At 40.5% G+C, this 24,244-nt stretch overlaps 1 protein-coding gene across 1 annotated transcript; it reads right to left on the bottom strand.

Moving 5' to 3' along the window:
• Nucleotides 1-19,242: 19,242 nt before the first annotated feature.
• adora1b (adenosine A1 receptor b) lies at nucleotides 19,243-23,318 on the bottom strand. Its single transcript, XM_063464046.1, has 2 exons — nucleotides 22,287-23,318; nucleotides 19,243-20,676 (listed from the first exon to the last, which is right to left on the bottom strand). Exons 1-2 carry the CDS (start codon nucleotides 22,625-22,627, stop codon nucleotides 19,893-19,895), a joined length of 1,125 nt encoding a protein of 374 aa, XP_063320116.1. The 5' UTR covers nucleotides 22,628-23,318; the 3' UTR covers nucleotides 19,243-19,892.
• Between the last annotated feature and the right edge of the window lie 926 nt (nucleotides 23,319-24,244).

Here is a 24,244-nt window from a genome sequence, read left to right as displayed (position 1 = left end):
TGGGTGAAACTGTCACACTAAGATCATTGTAGCACAGCACACATAACAAATGACACAACCAAAACAAAAACTGATGAAAACAAGTCAATGCCAGGGGCGGAAACCATGTTGTGCCCTCCAAGCCCTCAAGGGTCACTCATATAACAGCTTGTCTATAATGAGTCATAAGTCAGCGTGAAACACTTGACAGAAATATTTCCATGAACAGACTTTACACAGTTGCCATAAAGTTGAATAGAGTCATATGAATACGAGTGTAGGAGCACAAAAGGCTGGAAGTTTGACTCATGTCTCCCTGGATCAGTAGACAGGAGTAATTATTCTACTTCGTCAATGACAATCAGAATGCAGGCCATTAGTCACGTTTGGGAGTATTTCTTGTTTATTGGCACAATATTTTTTCATATCATGCTTTATTGTAAAAATCTAATAAAATGTTGTAAAAATTAGGAGATGGGAAAAATGGATACAATTAAAATATACTTATTACTATCTTCAACATCAGGGATTTTATATGCTGAAAAAACAATAATAGTGAGGCTGACAATCCAAACAGTAGCAATTCATCCATTATCATGTTTACTCTAAAACAAACAACACAAAACACTGAAGTTCTTCTTCTTCAACTACTCCTTCTTTAACTTCTCCAAACTGTATAGGGTAATGTATTGCAGACTATGGTTGAGTTAATCCTGAATCTTTCTTCAGACTTCTGATGATGACAGGAGATGATGACTACACTCAGCCCAGACATGGGGAAATAAGTTTTGAAACACGGTGCAGTGCAAACCTGATCAATGCAGTTCAAATTTGCCATGTTCATGGTCCAATTATTGTGTTATTTCCCTGGCACAGAGTCCATGATGACTGCTACAGTCATAGCCTTCCTCTGCGTCTCAGGTACTCTACAGGATTGGGACACACTGGCACTGATTAATGAAACAGGATGTGACAGAGAAATCTCAGACCAACATGAGTACATGTAAACTGATGCTTTGTAAATACTTGCAGAATCAGCTCAAGTCTTTGAGAACATGTAGCTTTGTTCAACTATCATGAAAGAAGTCACGAAGAGAGATGTATACTTTTACTTCATGTTTCTTTTAGATTAAAACATGAAACTGGGAGTCAGAAAAGGAGAAAAGGGCCACAGCAGGAAGTGAACTGGGTATGTTGTGGTAGACATTCACACCTTAACCCCTAGGCCACCATACGACCCCAGGGAGATATCATTTTAAATAATGCTGCAGGCAATTTGTATGAAGTACTGTCATTATATAATATCACTTAAAAGCAACAGAGGGGTTTGGCTGAGAGCCACTGGTGGGGGCAGACAGTGTCTGCTGCCACCGCAGAACAAGTTAAGGCAGGCGGAGTAATGTTGACTTTAAGGACAGCCATCTTTCACCACCACCACCATTAAAAGCTAATTACTCCCAGTCATAAGCAGTGGCCTTTTATGGGCGGGTGCCAACCAAAGCACAGCCACAAGGAGTGACACCATGGGCTATGGTGGGAGCTCTGATTGCCCTAAATATTATTTTGGATTGTTTAACTGCATATGGAGCAACGCCTTCGTAACTCTTATAAAGAGTTGTTTTTTTCAAATCTGCCACAAGGAACAGGGAAGGAAAAACAGTTAACCATTACACTCCCAGAATGCAAAGCTGAGCACGGTAAAATCTATTCAGCAGGTTTTTAAAAACCACAATTTCAGAAAAATGGGAAAAGAGTCGGGAATTTCCCTGTCCTCATTAAAAAAAAAAAGTCCTGAGAAAAAAGCAGCTGATAGCAGGTGGGAAGTGAGTCAGACAGCACTTCAACTGCCTCTGCACATTTTACTTTAGACTTGTCGAGGCAGGCAATTATCCCTCCCTCTGATGTGTGTTTGCTGGTGTTTGCGCTTACTGTTACCATACGTGGGGCTGCAGGGGTTTGAACTCACACAGAGTAAGATAAATGCAGCATTTTCCTTCGGGGCAAAAACCTAGATTTGCACACAATATGTGTCATTTTCCGGCACTGCAGTAAACAACTCGAACCCTGCCTGGTTGTGGTTATACATCTGCTCATGACTCTTCCTGTGTCACTGAAGTGGACAGCGCTGCATTCAGCATAACATTTTACCATCACGAACTTGTTTAAAGTTGCCTGAGAAGTGGAGCAATAAAAAACATATTGTCTCTTTACAATGGGGACAGAATTTTAGGTCTAGTGACGGTGTGTGGGTGAGCTTCTGTGGATGTGGGAAGATTTTCTGGAACATACTGTAGGATCAAGGTCAGATAGTCAAGAACTTCAAACAGCTGGTTCGTGCTCAGAAACCAAAGGAAAACAAAAATCTTGTTTGTGATCAAAAAGAGAGATGATATCCTGCCTTAAAATTGTGCAAAATCTTGATTTAGTTTTTTTTTTTAACCTTGCTGAATTGTACAAAGAACATTGCCAAGTTAAAAAAACGCATGTTCTTTCATAGCAGAGAAATCTGCATCATATAAGCAGCACAGTTTACCATGTCATTATGTGTAGCAGTGCTGTGTTTTCTTTTCCCCGTGCCCCCCCTCCCACCCTTTTTTTATAATTATTTCCTGTAATGGAGCCAAGCAGGTCTTTGGAGCTGTCATCAAAACTGTTTTAGATTAAAAAAAAACACTGATCTGTCCTTCAGAACCTGCAGGAGATGCTTAATGAGGAAGCCGGAAGTCAGCCAAATCAGTAGCAGCTTCTCTTGGCACCACCACATTTTAATAAACTTAGTACTAAGTGCATCTTCACCAGTAGGTGGCACTCTGTCATAAGGGCAGTCAGTGAGGACAAAGGACAGCACTCTGGTATAGGGAATTAGTGTCAGAAAGAAAATGCACCACTAAGCTTTAACAGCCATACTATCCATTGATCTCTTATTTACCCAAAGAAGAGCTAACAAAGCAGACAATCATCATTTCCTCAACCTGCTCCATAAAAATATAATTTTAAATCAATCCAGTGGATGATTTAGTGCATCTTCTCTTTAGTCTGGGTTCACACAGCAGGCAATGCCCTCCCTACATTTTACAGCCTGCTTCAAGGCTGTTTTGTCAACATCCTGGTGCAGAGATTAGCTTTTTCTTCTTTCGTTAAAAAAAAACATAACAAAAGGAGATAAAATATTGATGCTGTTCTAATTTTGTAGGCCTTTTTTGGTGAATAATTGATTGTTACTGGAAAGTAGCTTGTTTAACTGCATCGATTTCCTTGCACCGATTTATCGAAGTCGTTTCATTAATGCTCTGAGATTGCCCTGGTTTTCTGTTAAAACACCTTTATGTTTATTTTGCAGCTAAACAGGATGCCACTTAATCACTGTGCTGTAATTGCTCTGTGACATACTGCCAGTAATATGCTGCATATCATTACATCTTAATAGGCAATGTTCGGCTGATACTGAATGCAAATTTTCCATCTGCTGCAAATTTTCATCCACACATTTTGCTTTTTTGGTGTGTTTTTTTTTTCATCTGCTCATTTATGTTCATTGATGTGAATGCAGCCTCTCATTAGCTGCAGTGCCAACCAGGAATTGATGTTCCCAAACTGCTGCATCACAACGCAGAGGAGTCTGACACAGATGTTCTTGCAGCAGAGGCGGTATTGGTGGCCTTGTTTTTATGACTGATTGCTTCTCTGTGAAGTCGCACATGCATAACAAAGTCAACAATAGACACGAGCATCATTCTGTGCTTTACTGTATAACACATAGTAGAGTGCTGGCATGACTTTACAGAACTGTTTGTCTTTGTTGGTGTTATCCTCATTTCATTTTTCAGGGGTCTGTTTCAGCTGCTCCCTGAGACAGATGTTGCTATCATGTATAAGTGTTTTGGTGAGGTGATGTGTTTCTTGTTGTGCAGCAGCACTGGGGGCAAAAGACACTTGCTTATTTATGATGCCTGATGAGATCCCAGGTAGATCAAACCTCTCCTCCATTTTTAATGAAAATGTTTCTTACAGGAGCGAATATGCAATCACTTCATCCTCTTTTGCTGGAGTTTAAGGGAGAAGTGGAATAGCCATGTTGGTTAGAGGTTCAGCTCAATTTATTGACTGAAAACACAGCTGGAACAGACCACCCAGAAGAAATATTGATCCACATACAGTATTGTGCAAAAGTCTTGAGCCACACCTTGTATTTTTCTGAGACAATGGGAAATAGGTTCAGCATTGTGCAAACATGAATAAAAATACAGAACAAAAGAATTTATTCTTCTACACAGCCTGAACTCTCTTAGACAAGCTCTTTCAGTTCAATTCAATTTTATTTATATAGTGTCAAATCAACCAGTTGCTTCACTTTTTAAGGCACAGACCTTACAATAGTATATAATGTAACGTATCTTTGAGGAATAGTTTTCCAGGCTTCCTTAAGGATATTCAAACTCACGTTTGGATGTTAGCTTCCTTTAGGTGATCCCACACTGCTTCAATAATGTTGAGGTCTGGGGAGGTCAATCCACGACTGATCGTGAAACACTGTCTTCTCTGTCCAAGTATTCTTTTACTGTATGACAGTGTGGCTTTAGTACTTTTCTGCGTTCACAATTCAATCAGTTTTGACAAAATCAACAGCCACATTGGCAGAAATGCTGCTCCAAACTGTGACAGTGTCATGTGAAGTGATGTGGCAGGCAGGTTTCGAACAGAAGTTGAACAGAAACCAAACCTTTATTCTGGCTGAACTAAACTAGTCAACTGTGATCCAGACAAAATACAAACCAGGGGATACACTTATTGGAGGAAACAGGAACAAGAAGCAGGGAAACACACAGCAAAGTAGAATGAGGGACAGAGCCACAAAGAACAAAATCAAACCGAGAACTCAAAACATACACATGAGGTAAGGGCAAAGCAAAGACGCCTTGGGAACAGAGCTGAACAGAATCCAACTACTGAATCAAGGGAAGCAAAACGCACACAGGATGAAAGACTACCAAAATAAGACAGAACACAAAATAAAATAACAGAACACGGGAACAGAAATGCAGATTTGACACAAAGACAGAAAGGGAAACACACAGGACAAAACAGACTTCATACAGTGATGCTAGGAAGCAAACACAGAGACAAGACCAGGACAGACTGAACACAAAAAGGTGACACAAACCAAGGAACAGAACAAAACTCAGAGGTGCTGGGAAGCTATACTCAAAGGATGAAACAATATAGAACTAGAGCCTAAATGACTTCATAAACCCAAAAATGAACCCAAAAAACTCAAAACACTGGGTCATTAAACCAGGAACCATCAGAGACAGAGGCTCCACCATGTTTTAAAGATGGCTCAACCCAGACGATTACCAACAGGGAGAAATAATATATTTACAGCCAAGAAGTTGATAGTGAGCAAAAAAAAAAACAACCTATAAATTAAAGCTGCAAGCAGCGATATGAGGGCCCTCGCGCCCCAGCATGTCGAGCCAAGCCCAACATCTAAAAACCAGCGCTTCAGATCTGATGTCACATTGATGGAATTCATGCATTTATCCACCAGCTTAAATTTTATGTCATTCAACTATTATTATAGTCATCCCACTAGGTGGCGCTCTAACCATTACTGACAAATGGCATAATAAACATTTCCGAGCTCGAGTCTCATCACACCTGCCATCTTTGGGAGAGATTGGACATTTTGTTTTGGAGTGACAGCAGATTACTGCTTTTGGCGAGGGATTGAAACTCCACGTGCCGCCATGACCACCCCGTTTCCCTGAACGTAAAAAGCTTCGCAATTTAACATCACAAAGGTCTTTAGATTCAACACACTGGAGATTGGGTCAATATGATGAAATCCCTTGGAGGAGTTCGTCAAAGAACGGTGCCTGAAAAGTAGCGAAATTGTCGCCAAAATTACACATTAATTTCAAAATGGCTGACTTCCTGTTGGATTTGGGATATTGCTCCAAGAGACTTTTTTGTACATCTTGATATCTTCCATAAGCCTACCAGGTTTCAGACTCATAGATAAAACACAGAGCAGGGGCTGTTGTTTTGAAATTTTGTAGGGGGCGCTGTGGAGCCATTTTGGGCTATTCAATGAAAATGGTAAAATAACAAGAAAGCGCTCATCACATTGGAGGTGTGCGCCAAATTTCAAGACATTTTAAACTTTCCAAGCCCCTCAAAAGGCACTTCATTGTTCATGGTGAACTGCGTTGCCACCAGGGTGCGCCGTTCAGTTTAAAGTCACAATTTTCTCACTGAAGCATCATGAGGGACTGATGGTGATATTCACCGCTTTTGAAGTGGCCACGATGAACCTGTAAAAGTCAGTACAACAAAATGAAAGACATGACATTTCCTGTTGCCACTAGGTGGCGCTCTTCGTATTCTTGACAATGGGCACGTCAATCTGTTCAGGGCGGGTCTGTTATCATGCCTATAAAGTCTGGTTCTGATCAGACTGGATTTGATTGAGTTATACTAATTTGTTTCTTCATGGCGAGACATCAATGTTCGCCATGCTGCTGGGGTCACACCCTCTGACGAAAAGTCACAGTTTTCACTGTAACCCAAGACCAACTCCTTAAGGCTTTCCTGGAAAAATTTGAGGGTGCAAATGTCACCCATCACAATACTGTACACCAAAGTGTAAAACATGACATTTCCTGTTGCCACTAGGTGGCGCTGTCCCTGGTGTCAAATATGGCAGTTGAAATATGTTCAGGGGTGGAGCCTTATCATATGTGTGCTCTTTGGTCCACGTCGGACCATGTATGACAGAATGAGTGACAATAAGATTTTCATGGCAAGTCATCGAAATTCGCCATGGCGCCACGGCCTCACGGTATTGTGAAAACTCAAAAGCTCCGCAATTTAACATCGCCCAGGTGTGTAGTTGACACAGACCAAATATGAAGCTTATACATTCAAATCCCAAGGAGGAGTTCGAAAAAGTTCGAGGCATGGAAATGGCAAAATTAGAGCCAAAATGTCACGTTCAATCCAAAATGGCGGACTTCCTGTTGGGTTTGCGTCAATGGTCCCAATAACTTTTTTGTTCGTCTTGGCATGATACACATGTGAGCCAAATTTCATACATGTAGCTCAAAAGATGTGTTCGTAGGGCTGCATTTAACAACGCATAGGTGGCGCTACAGAGCCATTTCCCACTGCTCATATGTGTAACCATTAAAATACAAAATTTTTCACCAGACCTGACATGTGTGCAAAATTTCATGAGTTTTTGAGCATGTTAAAGCCCTCAAAAAGGCAATTCATTTCAATGAAAAATAATAATAATAATAATAATAATAATAATAATAATAATAATAATAATAATAATAAACAGAGCAGATACAATAGGGCCTTCGCACTTTTAGTGCTCGGGCCCTAAATATATTCAAGGGTCCTTAATCATCAGAAACATTTAAGCAATGCAACTAATGTGTAATGATGGCTGTTTAAACACTTTCCCAAGATTATTTTAATTTTGGTTTAAAATAAAATATTTCCCTTTGCTGTTACTGCAGCTTATTGCAACTTCTGCATGTGTGCCCTTTTCATGCTTTGGTGTCTATTACATATTTTGCCGTGATATTAGGTTGGATAGTTTTAGACACTCACTGTTCTATCTCTCTCTGAACTCGTCCAAGCATACTGATGGTCATTTGAACCAAAATCAAACTTGGATTAATCACTCCCTAAGACCAGTTTTCCCTGATTTTAAGGATATGACTTTCAGATAGTGTTCTTCTGCTGCAGATAGTTCTTTAGAGTTTTTCCACCACTTGTTCACTTACCTAAATATTTTTAGGACATACTGTACAGCATCACCATTTTTTTATGCTTGAGCGATTCATAGTAGGTCAGTGTTAAGTGACTTAACAAATAAAAAAACAAACAAATTTCCCTGAAATTGTCAGACTGGGCTGGAAATGAGTGAATACACAGCCAATGTCCAAACAAATACTGGGAGAGACCTTGAGAAAGCCTGGAGAACTATTGCTCAAGAGCAAATAGTTCTCCAGGCTTTCTGTTTGCAAAAGAGTGTTTTGTGTGTGTGTGTGTGTGTGTGTGTGTGTGTGTGTGTGTGTGTGTGTGTGTGTGTGTGTGTGTGTGCGTGTTTGCATGTGAATGTTAGATTAAAAAAAACACTTAGGCATAGATGTCAACACAGTATGATTGTGTGTGTGATTGAGTGAATGAGAATTGTAGAAAAAAGCCCTTGAGTGGTGGCCCAAGATTTTTGCACAGCACTGTGCGTGTATACATGTTTCACCAGAAGAGTCAAAGCACACTTGTTATTATGGTACTCTGTACTATATTAATTTGAGTACTCTGTACTCTATTAATTTGAGTACTGTAACAACTGTGAAAATGTATTATAACACTTGTGGTTTCATAAAGTCAATGATAGCTATGCTCTAAGTATCAGTCTTTCTTATGAATGATGAACCGTGTGAAGACAAGTCTCTCTCTTCTTTCTCAGGCCTTGTGGTTAACACTAACATCAGTCCAAGGACAGTATGTCACTGCAGGGAAAGGTCACTGCTCTAATAGAAATACACAGCTCCAGTATTCCTTTCCTCCTGCAGTCTCTGGCATTCTTATCTGAAGTCTCCTTTCACTTAATATTTAATCTTTTCATTGGAGCCAATATGATAGGAACAGGGCCACAGAGCAAACTATTATGAATCATTATATTGAACCTTTTATTGATTTATAAAAGCTTTCTGTTTAACATCATGTCATATAAAATTGCGCACACAACATCCACTGTAGAGATTATACACATGTCATATCAGAAAGAAGCGAGTGAAGTTACTTCTGTTGACAGCTTTCAAGAATAAACCCTTGCAGACACAGTGTGAGTAGTCCTTATTTGCGCTGCCTGGTCTTTTTCAGAACCTCACAAGTCTTTTAATATCAATGAAACTCACAGACTGAGAAGAAAGAAGAGAGAAGAAATGCTGTGTGAATGGTGACAACTGTCAACTGTTATCTTAAAGCCACTCACGGCATTATTCTGCAAAATTAATGAGAACTCTGACAGCGCTGATAAGTCGCAGCAAGGTACCCATAAGAAGCTGAGATATCCACCGATTCGAGTGCTGATTGTTGTGGAAAAAATTACATGTCAGAGGATGACAAATGATCCAGAGGACTGAACAGACAGAAAAGAACTTGTTTATGATCTTTTAATAGTACAAGTGTGTTGAAAGATTTTATTATGTTTATGTTTAGAAGTACATTTTGTTTAAGGTTTTATAGATGTGTTTGCTCTTTTCATTAGAGAAGTTACGTTGTGCAAGCTTTGTGTGCATTCCAGAGCTCCCTGACTTTCACACCCACATCCTGGGAGCATGGGAGAGGTCGCACCTTGTCTTATTGTTTTATGGTAGGATAAACGTATCTATGTCTGTTTTACTCTAAGTGCATTTTGTTTAGATGAACTGCTGGACTTCCAGGCCAGCAGGGTTAGGAAGTCATTTTATGACCACACACACACACACACACAAGGTATTCTTTGTTCACATGTATACCTATAAGATGTCATATGTTAATGACCCTATGCATATTCATGTAACCACAATAAAAGAGCAGTGTTACGGGAGAGCGGACGAGAGCAACTGAGGTCAAGCGAAGGAACAGCGCCTGTCCAGTTCTCTCCCGTGCACGTTAATTTGTAAAACCTGTCTGAGTGTCATTTATTCCAATCTGAGTTGAATTTACAGGAAAACTCCTAACATTTATTTGGTCCTTCGAGCCGGATTTAGGACATAACGTTTTGTGTGCTCCTACGGGAAAACCTCATCGAGTCCTGACGTCGTGAGAAGCCCGCGCTGAAGTCTGTCGACAGCTACTGTCTAGGTACAGTATAAAAGACCAGAGACGTGAATTCGGGTTCTGGCTGGCGTTATTACAAGTGGTACACGACGGTGGGGGTCGATGAGGCGGACCTGAGAGACCGGCAGTGAATCAGCAACCAGGTGAATATTGACACTCTGAGACACGTTGCGTAAAGCATTTTAAAAATAAAATAGAGCTCGTCTGGGACTGGTAGCTCCCCCGTAGTGGGTAAAAAAAATAAAAATTAAAATAAAAATAGAGCTCGTCTGGGACTGGTAGCTCCCCCGTAGTGGGTAAAGTTAGCGCGCGCATAAAGGTATTTTTTGTTTTATTTTTTGTGTTAATGGAATAAGTTGATTTTACAGCACAATAAGGAGGCTGAACTATTCCATTAATTTGTTTACTGTTGGTCACCCAAGTACTGGTGAAGAGAGAAAAGGTCGTTTTATCACGTAAAGATGACACCGTTTTCAAGAATAGCTTGAAAGTAGAAGGCCGTGTCAACTACCTCTCTCGATTCTCGTGCCAGAGAAGGTGCCGCAGCTGTGTAGTTGTAAAGGATTAAAATGGGTAACGAAGCTTCAAAACTCACTGCTGACGAGCAGTGGTTAGAGAAAAAATGTCCAGGCGCCGGACAAATTAGTGCATGTAGATAAAAAAAAGAAAAAAAAAAGAGACAGAATCTACATTATAGATGAAAAATGATTATAGAAAAAGGGTTTTGTGTCTATCAGCCAAGAAACAACTACAATCTAATTTCTGCTTTTAAGGAAGACGAGTTCAAAAGACAGAGAGAGAGTTCTGTGTGTTGGTTAAGCAGTGATGATAATAATGAAAATGTCTTAGATTTGTCACTTTCAGATTAAAACAGACCTGGACCAATTTTCCACATGCAGCGGTCGGAATAAAGTTATAGTTTAAGATCATTGGAAACATTCAGGCCAGGTTTCTGGCTAACTTATTTACAGCTCCATGTGTCCCTCAACCTCACAAACGAGCTCTCACTCCTCCCTGAAGACAAGGAATGAAGTTCCAAAGAGCAATAACATGGCAGATAAAGAGACAGCAAAGTCCTGAGCAAAGAGACCCAGCAAGCAGCAGCAGTGTGGACAAACAGCATCAGAGAAGAAAAGCAAACCCATCATCCTGACTGATTGATGAATGGCACTGTGTTTCCAACAAGCTGCAACTTCACTGTGCTTGTGAAAAGAACGTTTGAGGAGAACTGAGGAGACTGTTGGAGTTTGACATTTGCCACCTTTGGAGAAAATGGCAAGAAGAGACAGTGGAACACAGGACAAAGCTGAAGAAGAACTGCCGGCTATTGGACTGTTGAAGTGGGAGAGGACAACAGAGTGAGAGCAGTAGGTGAGAACACAGAGGAATGCTGTTGTTTAATGTGGGAAATCAAAATTTTGGGCTAGCAAATCTGGGCAAAATAATACTGACTGCTTAAGTAGGAAAATTGTGAAGGAATCTGAACCACTGCAAAAAGAAACATATACAAAATCACACACACAAGCAGAATATGCATTAACCCTACTAACACAAACACAAGAGAGCTCATGAAGGTTAGACAGCATCTTGAGCATGTGAGTCTGTTTATCATCTTGTCCAAGTAACCTCGTGTGATGCAAAGACCAGTGGACTCATAGCACATTGGTTAAAAATGATCAATTAATAGCAGAGAAGTGTGTAGGAAAGGCAGCTTTAAGAACATGTCCTGCTGGAGATGCAGCTCCAGACACATTGATTAAACCTGCCTAATAACATAAACACATATGCAATGAAAATCAGCTTGTTATCTCTCATCAGTGCTAAAATAGTGTAAATTTAACAGAGACTTGTTATTAAATGCTGAATTTATCCAATGCTGACAGTTAACTCTCTAGGTTGCAGGACAACAGTTTAATTTTTGTGGGAAAAAAGATTCTGGTTTGACCAACCAGTGATCGGACAATAAATTTAGTTGTTAATATAGTAAATTGGGAGATGCTTTCTGCCTGATTGATGCAGCACAAGTAATTTACTGTATGAGGGAAATTCTATTTTTGTGATAATATTTTGAACATGCATTTCTGTTGTCCTGTCATCTTAGTGGGTTAATAGCTGATATGCAAATTAGTTGATCGTTCTTAGATTAAGGAAAGGTGATTGAATTCTAGCACGAGTGAATGGGATGTGTTGGAGTTTATTAGTGTGGAGACTCTAAAACACTGAGTTTCCTGTTGTGATGTGTGAGTGAATCCTGCACCCAGATACCTAACTCTGAATACATAAGAACGAACTTCTTTTGTGAAATATCTGATGACATGTCACATGTTTTATGATGACGAAAAAAAACAAAAAAAAACAAAAAAAAAAAACTAAATGAGATCTTTGGCCTAAATGAGTAAAAAAGTACAGATTAAATTCATAGCTGATAAGACATTAGGCTTATGTTGTGTGTTGTGTGGCTGATGGTTGGTTTGAAGTTTATTTAGCTGATGATTTTTCTTTTGTTGTGAAGTTGAGCCTGCCAATTAGTATGATGGTTTGATAAATCATGCTAATGGTATGATTTACCCTCCTGAGATGAGGAGCGTGTGTCATGACTTAACAAGGCCTTTTTATTTTTGATACTTTCACAGTGCACTGAAAGTTTTGTTTGATAATCTCTGTTTGAGCAGATCTGCATGATTGGAACAAAAGCGCTATACGACATGTCGAGAAAACCGTTGCATACCGTTGACTTTCTCCAAAATATTGAAATGGGCTCAGGAGAAAGTCACTTATCTGGGATAATTAAAATGAAAGTCCCTGTCAAAAGGGATTCAGCGAGATAATCCAGTCTAAATTCTTCTTTTGAAAATTTCTTTTTTTCTTTTTACAATGACGTCATTTTGCTATGTGTGGAAACTGAATGCGTCGATGGGTTCCACTTTTAGCAAAGAATGAATGAATGCATGGATGAGTGAATGACAAATGAGTAAGAGAAATAAAACTGACTGATTGACAACAGCTGACAAAAGCTGACAAGATTTTACTGATGTAACACGACTGTGCAAAGTTAACCCCCACCTGACAAAGGTGCAGATAAATCTATGTGTGTGTTTTGTTCTTATAAGGAGCAGGAAGATGATAGCACCATCCGAGGTTGCATGACGATTTAGCCTTTTAAATGCCATTTTCTGTGTTTGCATCTACCAGGGGTGTTATTCACTACCTTGTGTTGCTCACAGAGGTAACTGTGAGAAAGTGTGTATACACCTGCGCAGCGCTAACATTTCTACAGCATTACAGTTCTTCATGTGATTTGATCATGTGGTTTATACCAGGAAAGCTGGTTGATGTTTTCCTACTACAGGATTTCTGGGTTTATGTGTGAAGAAAACTGTGTTTACAGGTTATGAGTTGGTGATGCTGTTACACTGTGTTGTTGGGGAAATGTGAAGGTTATTTTGACGATGTGAATAACATGTGAAACATTTCCTGTGTCGAAACTAGTGTCACTTGTTTCCACAGATATGGATGGCTAACTTTATGGTCTTTTTACAGCACCTCTGGACCCTGTCAATTTGTGCCTGACCTCCAGGATTGTCCATGTGTGTTGCTAATGTTTGTTTTTCTAAGGGTGCATGTAGCAGATTCAGCAGAGACGGACAAGTAACATGAGAAAGCAAATGAGAGATACAGTGTTTATGGAATAGTTTAGTATGGGGCTCATTAGCTGGCCACTACTGAGCTCCTAGTGATAGCTAAGTGGAGTGACTTTGCTTAAGGGAAGTCACCGATTACATTAATGTTAACTGAGTACATGGGCTGATCCATGTCTGAGGCAAATTATGCCAATAATTGCAGTTTACTGATTTGAGAAAACCTGCACATGATACTTGTCCTCTTGACGCTGAATGCTTTCATACTCGTATTATACAATTGTTTATAAGTGTGAAGGTTGATTTTACTTCTAGATCTTGTTTTCCAGGCCATGAAGGTGTGTATGCAGGCTCCTGGCGGAGCGGGGTTTTAAGCAAACCTAATATGCAAAACACACTAACATCTTTTATTGCAGGGTTATAGGTCCGGGGTGGTGCTGCTCCAGAGGGGGAGACACCCTGATGTTGCCTGGGACATGATCTCGCTAACTTTTTATTTCAGACAGGAATCTAGGTTTGATGAGTTGACTCATGGGAGTGTCCATGCGTCAAGAGGAGGGGTCCAGAATTACAGAGTTACATGAAACTATCTTTTTTATGTTTTCTAAACTATGTTTTTATGATTTTTGCAGTGATTTTTGTGTGATTAACAGTTCATTTACAGGTATTAAACCTATGCAATTGGTGCATCCATGTTCAGATGAGGCTTTGATGGTCCATAGATGGAGTTCACTGAACTAAAGAATGTGGTTTGATGATGATTGACATGCTTTCCAGATAGAAGTTTTTTCCTCCTAGCAAGGAAATACAGGTGCAGCAGTCCAGGGTATTGCTGAAAGGAATCTCTTGAGAAATCTTCTGAGGCCCAGTGAGAAGCGAACCCATTCCAGGCATAGCTGACAGCCAAGGCAGTGGTTGAGGTCAAAGGTCGAGCTGTTTGGGGCCCATCATGAGATCAGACTTTGGAGCCACAGCAAGGACCACGAAGCTGCGTTGGAATGAGAGCTGTGCCAAGGGGGTCTTTCCAGAGGCCAACAGAGGAGATTGTGGACGACAGACGGGCACCTGAAGGATGAGGGGAGCGTGCCAAGCTCCAATCGACAGCGCAGGCGGATTTCAAGGATGGCATCATGATTCTGTGAACAGCACGGAACCAGAAGCTATGGTGGTGATGACAGCAGTTTCCTATGAACATCACCTAATGCTGTGTCACTGTACTGTGCATACGATGGCACACTGAAGACTGCTGGGATCATAACAGCAGTAAGATAACTGGATCCAGCACCCTTTCTACAGAGGTTTCTCCTGCAGAGGATGGACAATGGAGGAGTCATAAATATCCCCCACAGGACAAGGAGGCCTGAAGTGAGGTGATGGGGGTTGGCAGAGGCCATGAAACTAGAGTGCTGAAGAGGTCTGCAGCTTTCAAGATAGCTGAGATCCACGTTGACAAACAACAAACTCAACTGGTATGTTTGAATGTTTATTCTACATACATTTGGACTCTGGTCCTATGGACAGTGATGGAAACAACTGGAAGACACATTTATGACGCGCTACAAAACCACCCTGTAGAGAGACGGGTGTTTTACATGCCTTGTAGAGGAGCACCAACAAGCTGGAGTGTTTTTGAAATTGTTAATTTCTCTTTTGACCATTAACAATTCATTTGTTCACTTGTAGGATGCAGTTACCATTGAATGAGATCAATGAGAAATTGGATAATTTCTAATACATTTGTTGACCTGTGCGTGTTACAGTAATTTAGAGTGATTGACATACGCTGAGTATAAAAATGTTTGCATTGACACTGTCAGACGTGAGGTATCCATAACTGGGTACTTTTCTAGTATAACTGCCAAAAAGGAGGACTCTGTATACTCTTTAACAACACATGCTGCACATACATTCCAGATAATGTACACTCATCCAATATGACTGATGCTCTAAACATACTTAGACAACTCAGGGATGCACAACAACAAGACTACGTCACAAACACAGAAGACTGGCTCACGTGGTTGTTAAACGGCTCTTGGAAATCCCTGCTGTTTAAAGGACTTGTTATAGTTGGTGTTCTACTATTCTTATTGTGTCTTTTTACTTCATGCGTCATACCTTGTTTGAAGAACATGGTGTCAAAAATGGTAACTGCTTCAATTAATGCTTACATCACCCTGCCACAGAATGAAGAAGATGATAATGAGATAGACATTTGGATATAACATACTCACAAAACCCACTAATTAATGATGTCCTGGCTAAAACTGTTTTACAAGTGGCCATAGACTGATACAGTGTTAGTGAGCTGCTATATATATATATATATAGGAGAAAAGATCAAACAACAGGAGGGAATGTTGAAAGATTTTATTATGTTTATGTTTAGAAGTACATTTTGTTTAAGGTTTTATAGATGTGTTTGCTCTTTTCATTAGAGAAGTTACGTTGTGCAAGCTTTGTGTGCATTCCAGAGCTCCCTGACTTTCACACCCACATCCTGGGAGCATGGGAGAGGTCGCACCTTGTCTTATTGTTTTATGGTAGGATAAACGTATCTATGTCTGTTTTACTCTAAGTGCATTTTGTTTAGATGAACTGCTGGACTTCCAGGCCAGCAGGGTTAGGAAGTCATTTTATGACCACACACACACACACACACAAGGTATTCTTTGTTCACATGTATACCTATAAGATGTCATATGTTAATGACCCTATGCATATTCATGTAACCACAATAAAAGAGCAGTGTTACGGGAGAGCGGACGAGAGCAACTGAGGTCAAGCGAAGGAACAGCGCCTGTCCAGTTCTCTCCCGTGCACGTTAATTTGTAAAACCTGTCTGAGTGTCATTTATTCCAATCTGAGTTGAATTTACAGGAAAACTCCTAACAAAGTGCATCCTTAGTTAACATGACTTTATATAAGGAAGAAACATAGGTGTAAGACCTACTAGTCCAGTTCTTTTAAAAATGCATTTACTGGTGCTTTCAGCCACTTGAGAGTAGCAGAAATAAAATGTAAACACAAAACTGAAAACAGATACTTATTAACACATCCAAAGATCAATTTCACCATATAATTAAATGTTCCTGAACACCTGGTGCAATATTCCCTGTCCTTAGCTCTGGTATGGTCTTCAGTGACTCCTGAGGAATTATTTTAAGACTACCAGCCCTGAATTAATGGTGTGTTTTTGAAAGACGTGAGACTGAACCTAACCAGGAAGGTTGGCTTCCGGAAAACTGAAACAAAAAGCAAAAGACTCAAAAATGACCTGCCAGTGTACCATTTTCACATATCGCTCAGCAGATACAGTACTGTGTTTGACCCACTGCTGTACTCTGATTTGTGTAACTGATTAAATGAGTGGCCTGGGATTCAGCATATTTCTCAATTACAATCACTCTGTGAAACAACCCTTTATTTGAGTAAAAGAACTACATTTACGTAAAAAAAACAGAGTTGACCAAAGTTTACAACCAAAATGTTTTTGACATCATACACATCCAGTCTCAACCAAAGCACATTGAGAATGATCGAATCAAAGGTTGATACATTTTATCTCTGGTTTAAAGTCACTGCTGGTTGTTTCTGTATTACTTCACAACTAAAAAACTGAGCAAAAATACATAAGCAATGTATGGAAAACTAAGTACACCCAGCTTATTAAATCACCTAGAGAAGTAAGTTCAAGTGCTACATCTTCTGTTTGAATTCATCAGTCTCTCACATCATTGTGAGGCGTGACTGCAGCATTTCAATCAGACTGAGGTCTGACGTCTCTTTTCTTTTTCAACCATTCTGATGGAGATCTTCTGGTTTGCTTGCATGTTTATTCTGTATAATGGCCCAATTTTCAGACTAACTTTAGCTTTCAGTGTCACATTTGGCTCTAGAATACTTTGACTTACAGAGAAGTTCCTTGTTTTTTTTACTTCAAGGTGCCTGGGTCCTGTGGCTACAAAACATGCTGTTATGCACTGCTAATATGCTGTGGTCAGTTTTCACCAAACATGGTGCTGTGCATTATGGAGAAACATCTCCATACAGGCCTCATCTGTGTCCTATACACTGTTACAGAGCTTTAACATCTTACATGCCTGCAGATTCTGAGGTGTAGCTCTTGGTTTTGGGGGGGTTTCTGCATCTTTTTTTATTCTATTTATTTATTTATTTATTTATTTATTTTTGGTGGTGGTGGGGGGGTGGGGGGGATATCTTTTGAATCTTTTCCTCATGTGAATAATCTTGGTCGGTGGAAACTGATGACAAACCTTTCCCATATTGATGGGCATCAACAATTGCTTCTCTGAGATTATTGCTTTCCTCCTTGGCATTGTATCACACCTGAATGCCCCAGATCTGCACACTGCCAAACCTTCTGCTTTCATAGAGGTACTCACACATGGTGATGATCACTTCCTCAAGTGCATTTTATTAGCAGCACTTACTGCCTCCAGTGGAATTTAGAGTCTAAGGAGCAGCTAAGGGTGTGCTGAATTATATTTCATTTTTGAGGCACTGCTTCTGCATTTTTGATTTATTTTTCTTAAATAAATAAGAAGAGGGTGCAATATGTTTGGGTTGTTGCTCACCTCAGGTTGTATTTTCTTAGGACTAGATGGTGATTTATTATGTCCTGTTATGTAAAACCCTATAAATGTACTTTCTTTTTTACCATGACTGAATTTTGATGTTTTTACTGATGTGCACTGCATGGATGTTCTATGACTGATGATGGCATTCTTTATGATTGTTTCCTCTTTAATTTATAAAAAAAAAAACATAACCACGTTCAATTTAAGTTTTTAAAAAATCATATTTACTGCTGAAAATGCTTTTAACTTTATAACCATATATCATAGAGCACATAGGCACTGTGCTCAGTAGTAACATTCGGACTAGGAATTATACATTTTATTAAAAAACATAAAATCATAAGACAAATATGTATATTTCACTATTCAGTGCTAATCAGAGCTGTAAACCCAGGTTGTAAATTGCATTAACTAAAAAAAGACACATCTTTAAACATTTATTCATCCACTTTTCCCTTAAATGTATGTATTTACAGCCCACCCAGCCTCTACTTTGTAAGCATTTCACATGGGTAGAGTGCTTTACTGTTTCTGTTGACCCTGTCTTTTCAGTCAATCAAACAGCTTCACTGTCTGCTCCTGCCTGTCAGATGTTTAAGACAGTGATAGAAATGCCTTAACCTTACAGAAGAGATTGTCACCAGTTTAGGAGAATGTCAGTGTCTTATCCCACCTCTGAGTCTTTTCCAGAGACAAAAGAAAGTTACTTTACATTCTCACACAGTCTTTAAGTCAGTGGCATTTACCATACTTACATTACTAAGCTACTCATGACCCAGTTTGGGCTAATGCGAAAAAAGTTCATCTTACAGAGTAGTACATACTCACCATCTTCAGGTTGTCATTTCTGGGTCAGTTAAAAGTGGAGCCCACACCAGTTCAGATAATGAATAAGGCCATGGCTGCTACTCTGGTGTTGAGATGTGATAATGTTGTTATTAATGTAAAAAGGGAAACCCCACTCTTACTACCAGATAAAAGAGGTTGGTAGGAAGAGATCCACTCAAGGAGGAGCTTTAAGTGCATCTTGGGTTTTTCCCAGGTGACTTGCTGTCTTCCTTCTTCAAGTCTCTTGCATGCAACACCTAAAAGCTCTTGTTGCGTCCATCTGCTACTTTTTTATCCCTATTCGTCGCTCCTTCTGCTATAGATTGATACTGCTGAATGACCGGGAAGGGGGGGGGGGGGGGGGGGGGGGTGTTGAGCTCCTGCATAAAGGAGTTAAGGGGTTACAAAAAACCTTTCCATGATAACACACTACACATTGTTGCCCAGTGAAGGCCCTGAAGAAGATATGCTCATTCACAGCTGTGCTGCTTTTAGTCCCATATTTACATTATTACATTCATATATTTTTAGCCACTGTCACTTTAAACTTACACACAGTTATGGAGTAGTAAGAGTTGCCGCCTCCATTGAATATATAAACGTTTAAGAAAGTTGTAATATCTGATTATCTCATACTGACCAACCACAATAACTTATATTGCACATCTTGTAATGTTTCCACCAACTGTTCCACCAAATTGAATAAAACAGTTAAAGCTCAGTGTTCTCAGTTTGTTACTAAGATAAACCAACAGTCACTGTCAGAAAAAGACTTCCATTATTTCAAGTTTATGGCAATCTTTTTTTTCCCTCTCTCTGACCAAACTTTTAGCATATACACTCCTCCTGAGTGAAGACAATTGCTCATCCAGTGATTTAACTGGCTCCCTTCCGCTAAGCATTGTAGCCCTGTGTAACAATGCATGTTACACGTTAGACAAGGCGAGAGCATATGCTTTGCCCATTGATCATTACTTCTCCAGGCGTCAGCTCTATCCTTTGCTTAGGCTGCATTCTGCCCCAGTAAGGATGACTGTCCTTTATGTTTTTGAGGTGATTCGGCCTTCTGGTTTTGCTGCGGCTCAGACAGAGGCTGAGGTTTAGGGATTTCTGTCTGAGGAGAAAGAGGCGGTGTTGCCTGCTGTAGGTCTAACGTTGGCATCTCTTTCCTGTCACTTGCCTGGGTCTCCAGAGCCGATGTGTCCTTGCAGCAGAAGTACTGCTGCCAGATTTTCTGGAAGGCTAAGCGGAACTTCTTAATGCGGAAAGCGTAGACAATTGGGTTGACCGCAGAGTTGCCGTGGGTGAGCAGGATGGCAATGTAGAGGACGACTTTGGGCTTGTTACGCTCAGGACAAAAGAGTGTGATGCAGTTGATGATGTGGAGGGGGAGCCAACTCACAGCAAAGAGAAAGAGGACAAGAGCAAGGGATTTAGCAAGATTCAGCTCTTTGTCATAGTACCTGTTGGGGTCTGCGTGACTGGTGTTCAGTTTCTTATTGTTAAGCTGCTTGTGGATCATGTAGAAGATTTCTGCATAGATGAACAGCATGAGCAGCAGAGGTGGGAGCACCCAGCCGAAAAAGTTAAAATAGACCATGTAGTCCATGCTGATGACATTTTCAAACTTGCACGTGGTAATGAGGTCAGAGCTGATGGAGCCGTTCTCCTGGCAGCGCTTCAGGTTGTTCCAGCCTAACATGGGTGTGAGTCCCACAATAAACGCTACCGTCCAACATATCACGACTGCCAGTGCCGCTCGCCGAGGGGTCACCACCCGCTTATACCTACAGGAGTAAACAGCAGAGCGACACGTCAGCACTTTCCCACATAGTATTGTTAGGGCATGCACGCTTTCATTCTTTGTACTTCATTTTTCATATTGTCAGTGTCCTTGGGCTGACAGAAGATGTGATTCACATCTTCACAAACACAACCCCCAAGACACTTTGTGAAAAGGTCCTTGCAGCACATATTACCTTTTAAAATATGTTTCTGAAATTCTTATCTTTGATACTTGGCCTTTTTAATGAATTTCTTAAAACCAGAAATTGTTGTTTTTTTTTAAAGAAAAGAAAGAAAGAAAGCTGCTATTACATACTGGATATTAAAGATGTTGCAGGCTAGGCTTTCTCATTATTTAAGAAGCTTTATGAAGAAGTAGCCAGAGGCAGAGGGAGGTTAAAAAAAAAAAAGACAGAGGCTTAAAGATCTTATCACGGCTGTCTTGTCTTGTAAGTAAAAAATTTCAGGGACCACAACCTGATACTTGCCCCGAGGCAGGGATGAAAGTAGTTATCTGATACAGCTCATCATGGTAAGCCAGTGATTAGTCATTTTCAGATCACTAATGGTTGATGTTTAACACGTAGGATGTTTTGGCTGTAAAGAAAACACTCATATTACCACAGGCTGACCTTTGCTGAAGTGTAGCCTGAGGCAAAACAAGATTCTTCAATTTAGCCCAAATGTAGCAGGTGCCATGTGTAGGATGAGTATTGATTAGGGACACAGACCTTAAGTGAGGTCTGTGTCAGAAGTGCAGAAAAAATAAATAAATAAATAATTGAAAAACTGAGCCTGAAAGAGATTGGAAAAGATCAGGTTCTGATCTAAAAACAGGGAGCGTGGTAGAGCATGCAGCAGATTATGTAATTTATGAAAATGTTACAATACTGTATTTGCATATTGTTAAATATAGTCTCTGTAATGTGTGTTGGAAACAAGTGACAATTCCTGAGAAAATTTCTACTTGCATAACCCGAGCAAGGACACCCAGATGCTGCAGTGACAGACAAACTTTACATGTAAAAGTCAAAAGTTAAAACTGATGACAGAATATTACTGTAAGCCTGGAAGACTTAATGGGATTTAACAGGGGACAAGGGTCTGAGGCTTTCATAGACAATATTCTCACATAATTAATTTCTCTTTCCCTCTGGGCTTGTCCTTTTAGCTTTTCAACACCGCTGCTTGTGCTTTTACTTCACCCCAGCATGGCATGATGTGTACACCACATACAAAGCGGGAGAAGCAAAGCTGACCACTTCTGTGCACTTCTGTGCACCTCTTCAGCACATTAGAGATCCTGATGACAGAAAGACTAACTAAAGTAGTTAGTAGATTGGCCTTGCTCTGTTAAGCTGTCATGGGGAGGCGGATATATATGCATATAAAAAAACTGGCAGACTGGCAGCTTCCTGTATAGTGAAACGAGACCCATACAGAAATCAATGAAACAGCACTGGAACTGTGCTGACTTCTGCTATCATTTCTGGTGAGCACCGCCAACAAATCTATGCCATTTTCATTCGCATCACTTCCCGACATTCCACAAATAACGCATGACTCAATCCCGTCCTTAATTTTATCCTTTGGGTTGCAAAAAGGTCGTTACCTGGTCGGGATTTTGACCCTGAGATAGCGGTCAATTGCAATAGCCAAGAGGGCCAGGATCGAACTTTGCGTCAGCACCAGCACCGTGCACGCCACAAGCAGGCAGCTGTAAAAGTGAGTTTGGAGTCCGATGTTGATAGTAATGGCCAAAGGGATGACGAGTGCTCCCACTGCAATATCCGCCAGAGCCAGGGAGACAATAAAACAAAACGTGGTATCTCGCAACGATTTATTAATCTTCACCGCCCAGACCACCATCACATTCCCGATTACAGACGCCACAGCAATTACCACCTCCATTCCTATGTAGACTGAGTCCACTGAGAAGAGTGTCCCGGCCATCCTTGCAGATAATTTTGTCCTTAATAAGAGTGAGCTTTAAAATAAAAATAAATTTAAAAAAAAAAGCCAACAGAACAATCCTTGACTTTTTCTTCCTGTCAGTACAGAATTTTCCAAATGCGTCCCACTGTGTCACGGCACTCTCATCCTTCTGGTTAGCCAACGAGATTTAAGTTGAGAGAAAATCTAGTTGTTATGACGATGATACGCAGGTTAAGAGCCACAGTGTCTTAGAATGGGGTGTTTTCCTTTGGAGCAGGTGATTACGGTCCAGAGGCGGCTGTGCGTCGCTGCCGTTCTGCGTCCTGCGCCTTCACTTGGCGGAATACACCTGCTTCTTCTGAGAGGAGCATCCTTGCCATGCTTTGCGATTTATCCGAGAGGGCGCCTCGTGTTCATCACCCAGCTTTTGTCACTTTAATCTAGCAGTTAAAAAAAAAATAACACACATCCAATGAGAAACTACCTGCTACAGAAAGGCTCGCACCGTTGCAGCTCCGACGCGGCGTAATTTCCGTTCACCTCTGCCTTTCTTTCTCTCTCGCTCGTGGCGCTTTCAGTGAAAACAGAAATGCTCTTACTGAAAATAGCCGTGCGGTTTTTCTCGCCTTTCATGTGACATTGAGAGCTGCTTTCTTGGTTTCATTAATCTTTTTTCCCTTCGGTGCGTGCGACTGCTTCGTTATCCACGGAGAAATGAAATGGTGCTAGCCTTCTGCAGGACCGTCCGAAAGAAGTAGAGCGAAGGGTGATTTGAACTCTCTGTAACGCCGTGCATGCATTTCTCCCACGCCCTTTGGAAAACTAATAGACCTTGGTCACTCGCCCATTGTTCTGATAAGGCGTGAAGGAGTGAAACTGCCATGTAACAAAGGCTGTTGAAACTGCAGTATTACTGGAGGGAGGCACACAGTAGTAAGCCACTTATTTGGTTTTACTCCTCCAGCCACATACTAAAAACACATCAGATAGGAATATATCTGTAATAAAAAGAAATATTCAGGTCATTCTAAATATATCTTTATGCTGTAGACTTCAAAGGCCTGCACTCTCAGCTTGAGGCAAGCCCATCTGAAAAACTAATGGGATTTAAAATTGGAAACCTTGTGACTGATTTAGATCTATTGATCATCCTTTTAAAAAACCCTTTGCAGCTTTATAAGTGGTTTCTGAAAATGGATATATCCTCCTTCAGAATCTGAAGCAGGAAAAGGATCCCCATGGCACAATAACCTGCCCTGTTTCTTCCAGCGACATAAAGAACTTAGAGAAGCCAAGAACTGCATAAAACTACAAGCATCTTGTGTTACCTTCCCAAGGTTCAAAGGTCAGCACCAGGTAGCAGTGTGAGTACTGACCACGACAGGCACAAATGACTGTGTAGTTTGGATATGCAGGTGTCACAGATGGAGAACTGCAAACACTTGCTGTACTTCTCCAAAAGTTGAATCTGTTCATCTGGACGTAGCATTTTGTGGGAGAAACGTTTCGTCACTCATCCAAGTGACTTCTTCAGTCTCAGCTGACTGCAGGTTTCCCCAATCTTATAAACAGTACATTTGCATAATGACAGAAACCAGCCCACTGAAGGAACAATGGGCTGGGAGGTCAGTTCCT

This window comes from Pelmatolapia mariae, linkage group LG20, assembly GCF_036321145.2.
Source record: "Pelmatolapia mariae isolate MD_Pm_ZW linkage group LG20, Pm_UMD_F_2, whole genome shotgun sequence".
Taxonomy (NCBI): Eukaryota; Metazoa; Chordata; class Actinopteri; order Cichliformes; family Cichlidae; genus Pelmatolapia; species Pelmatolapia mariae.
This window is presented reverse-complemented; position numbering and strand designations above follow the sequence as displayed.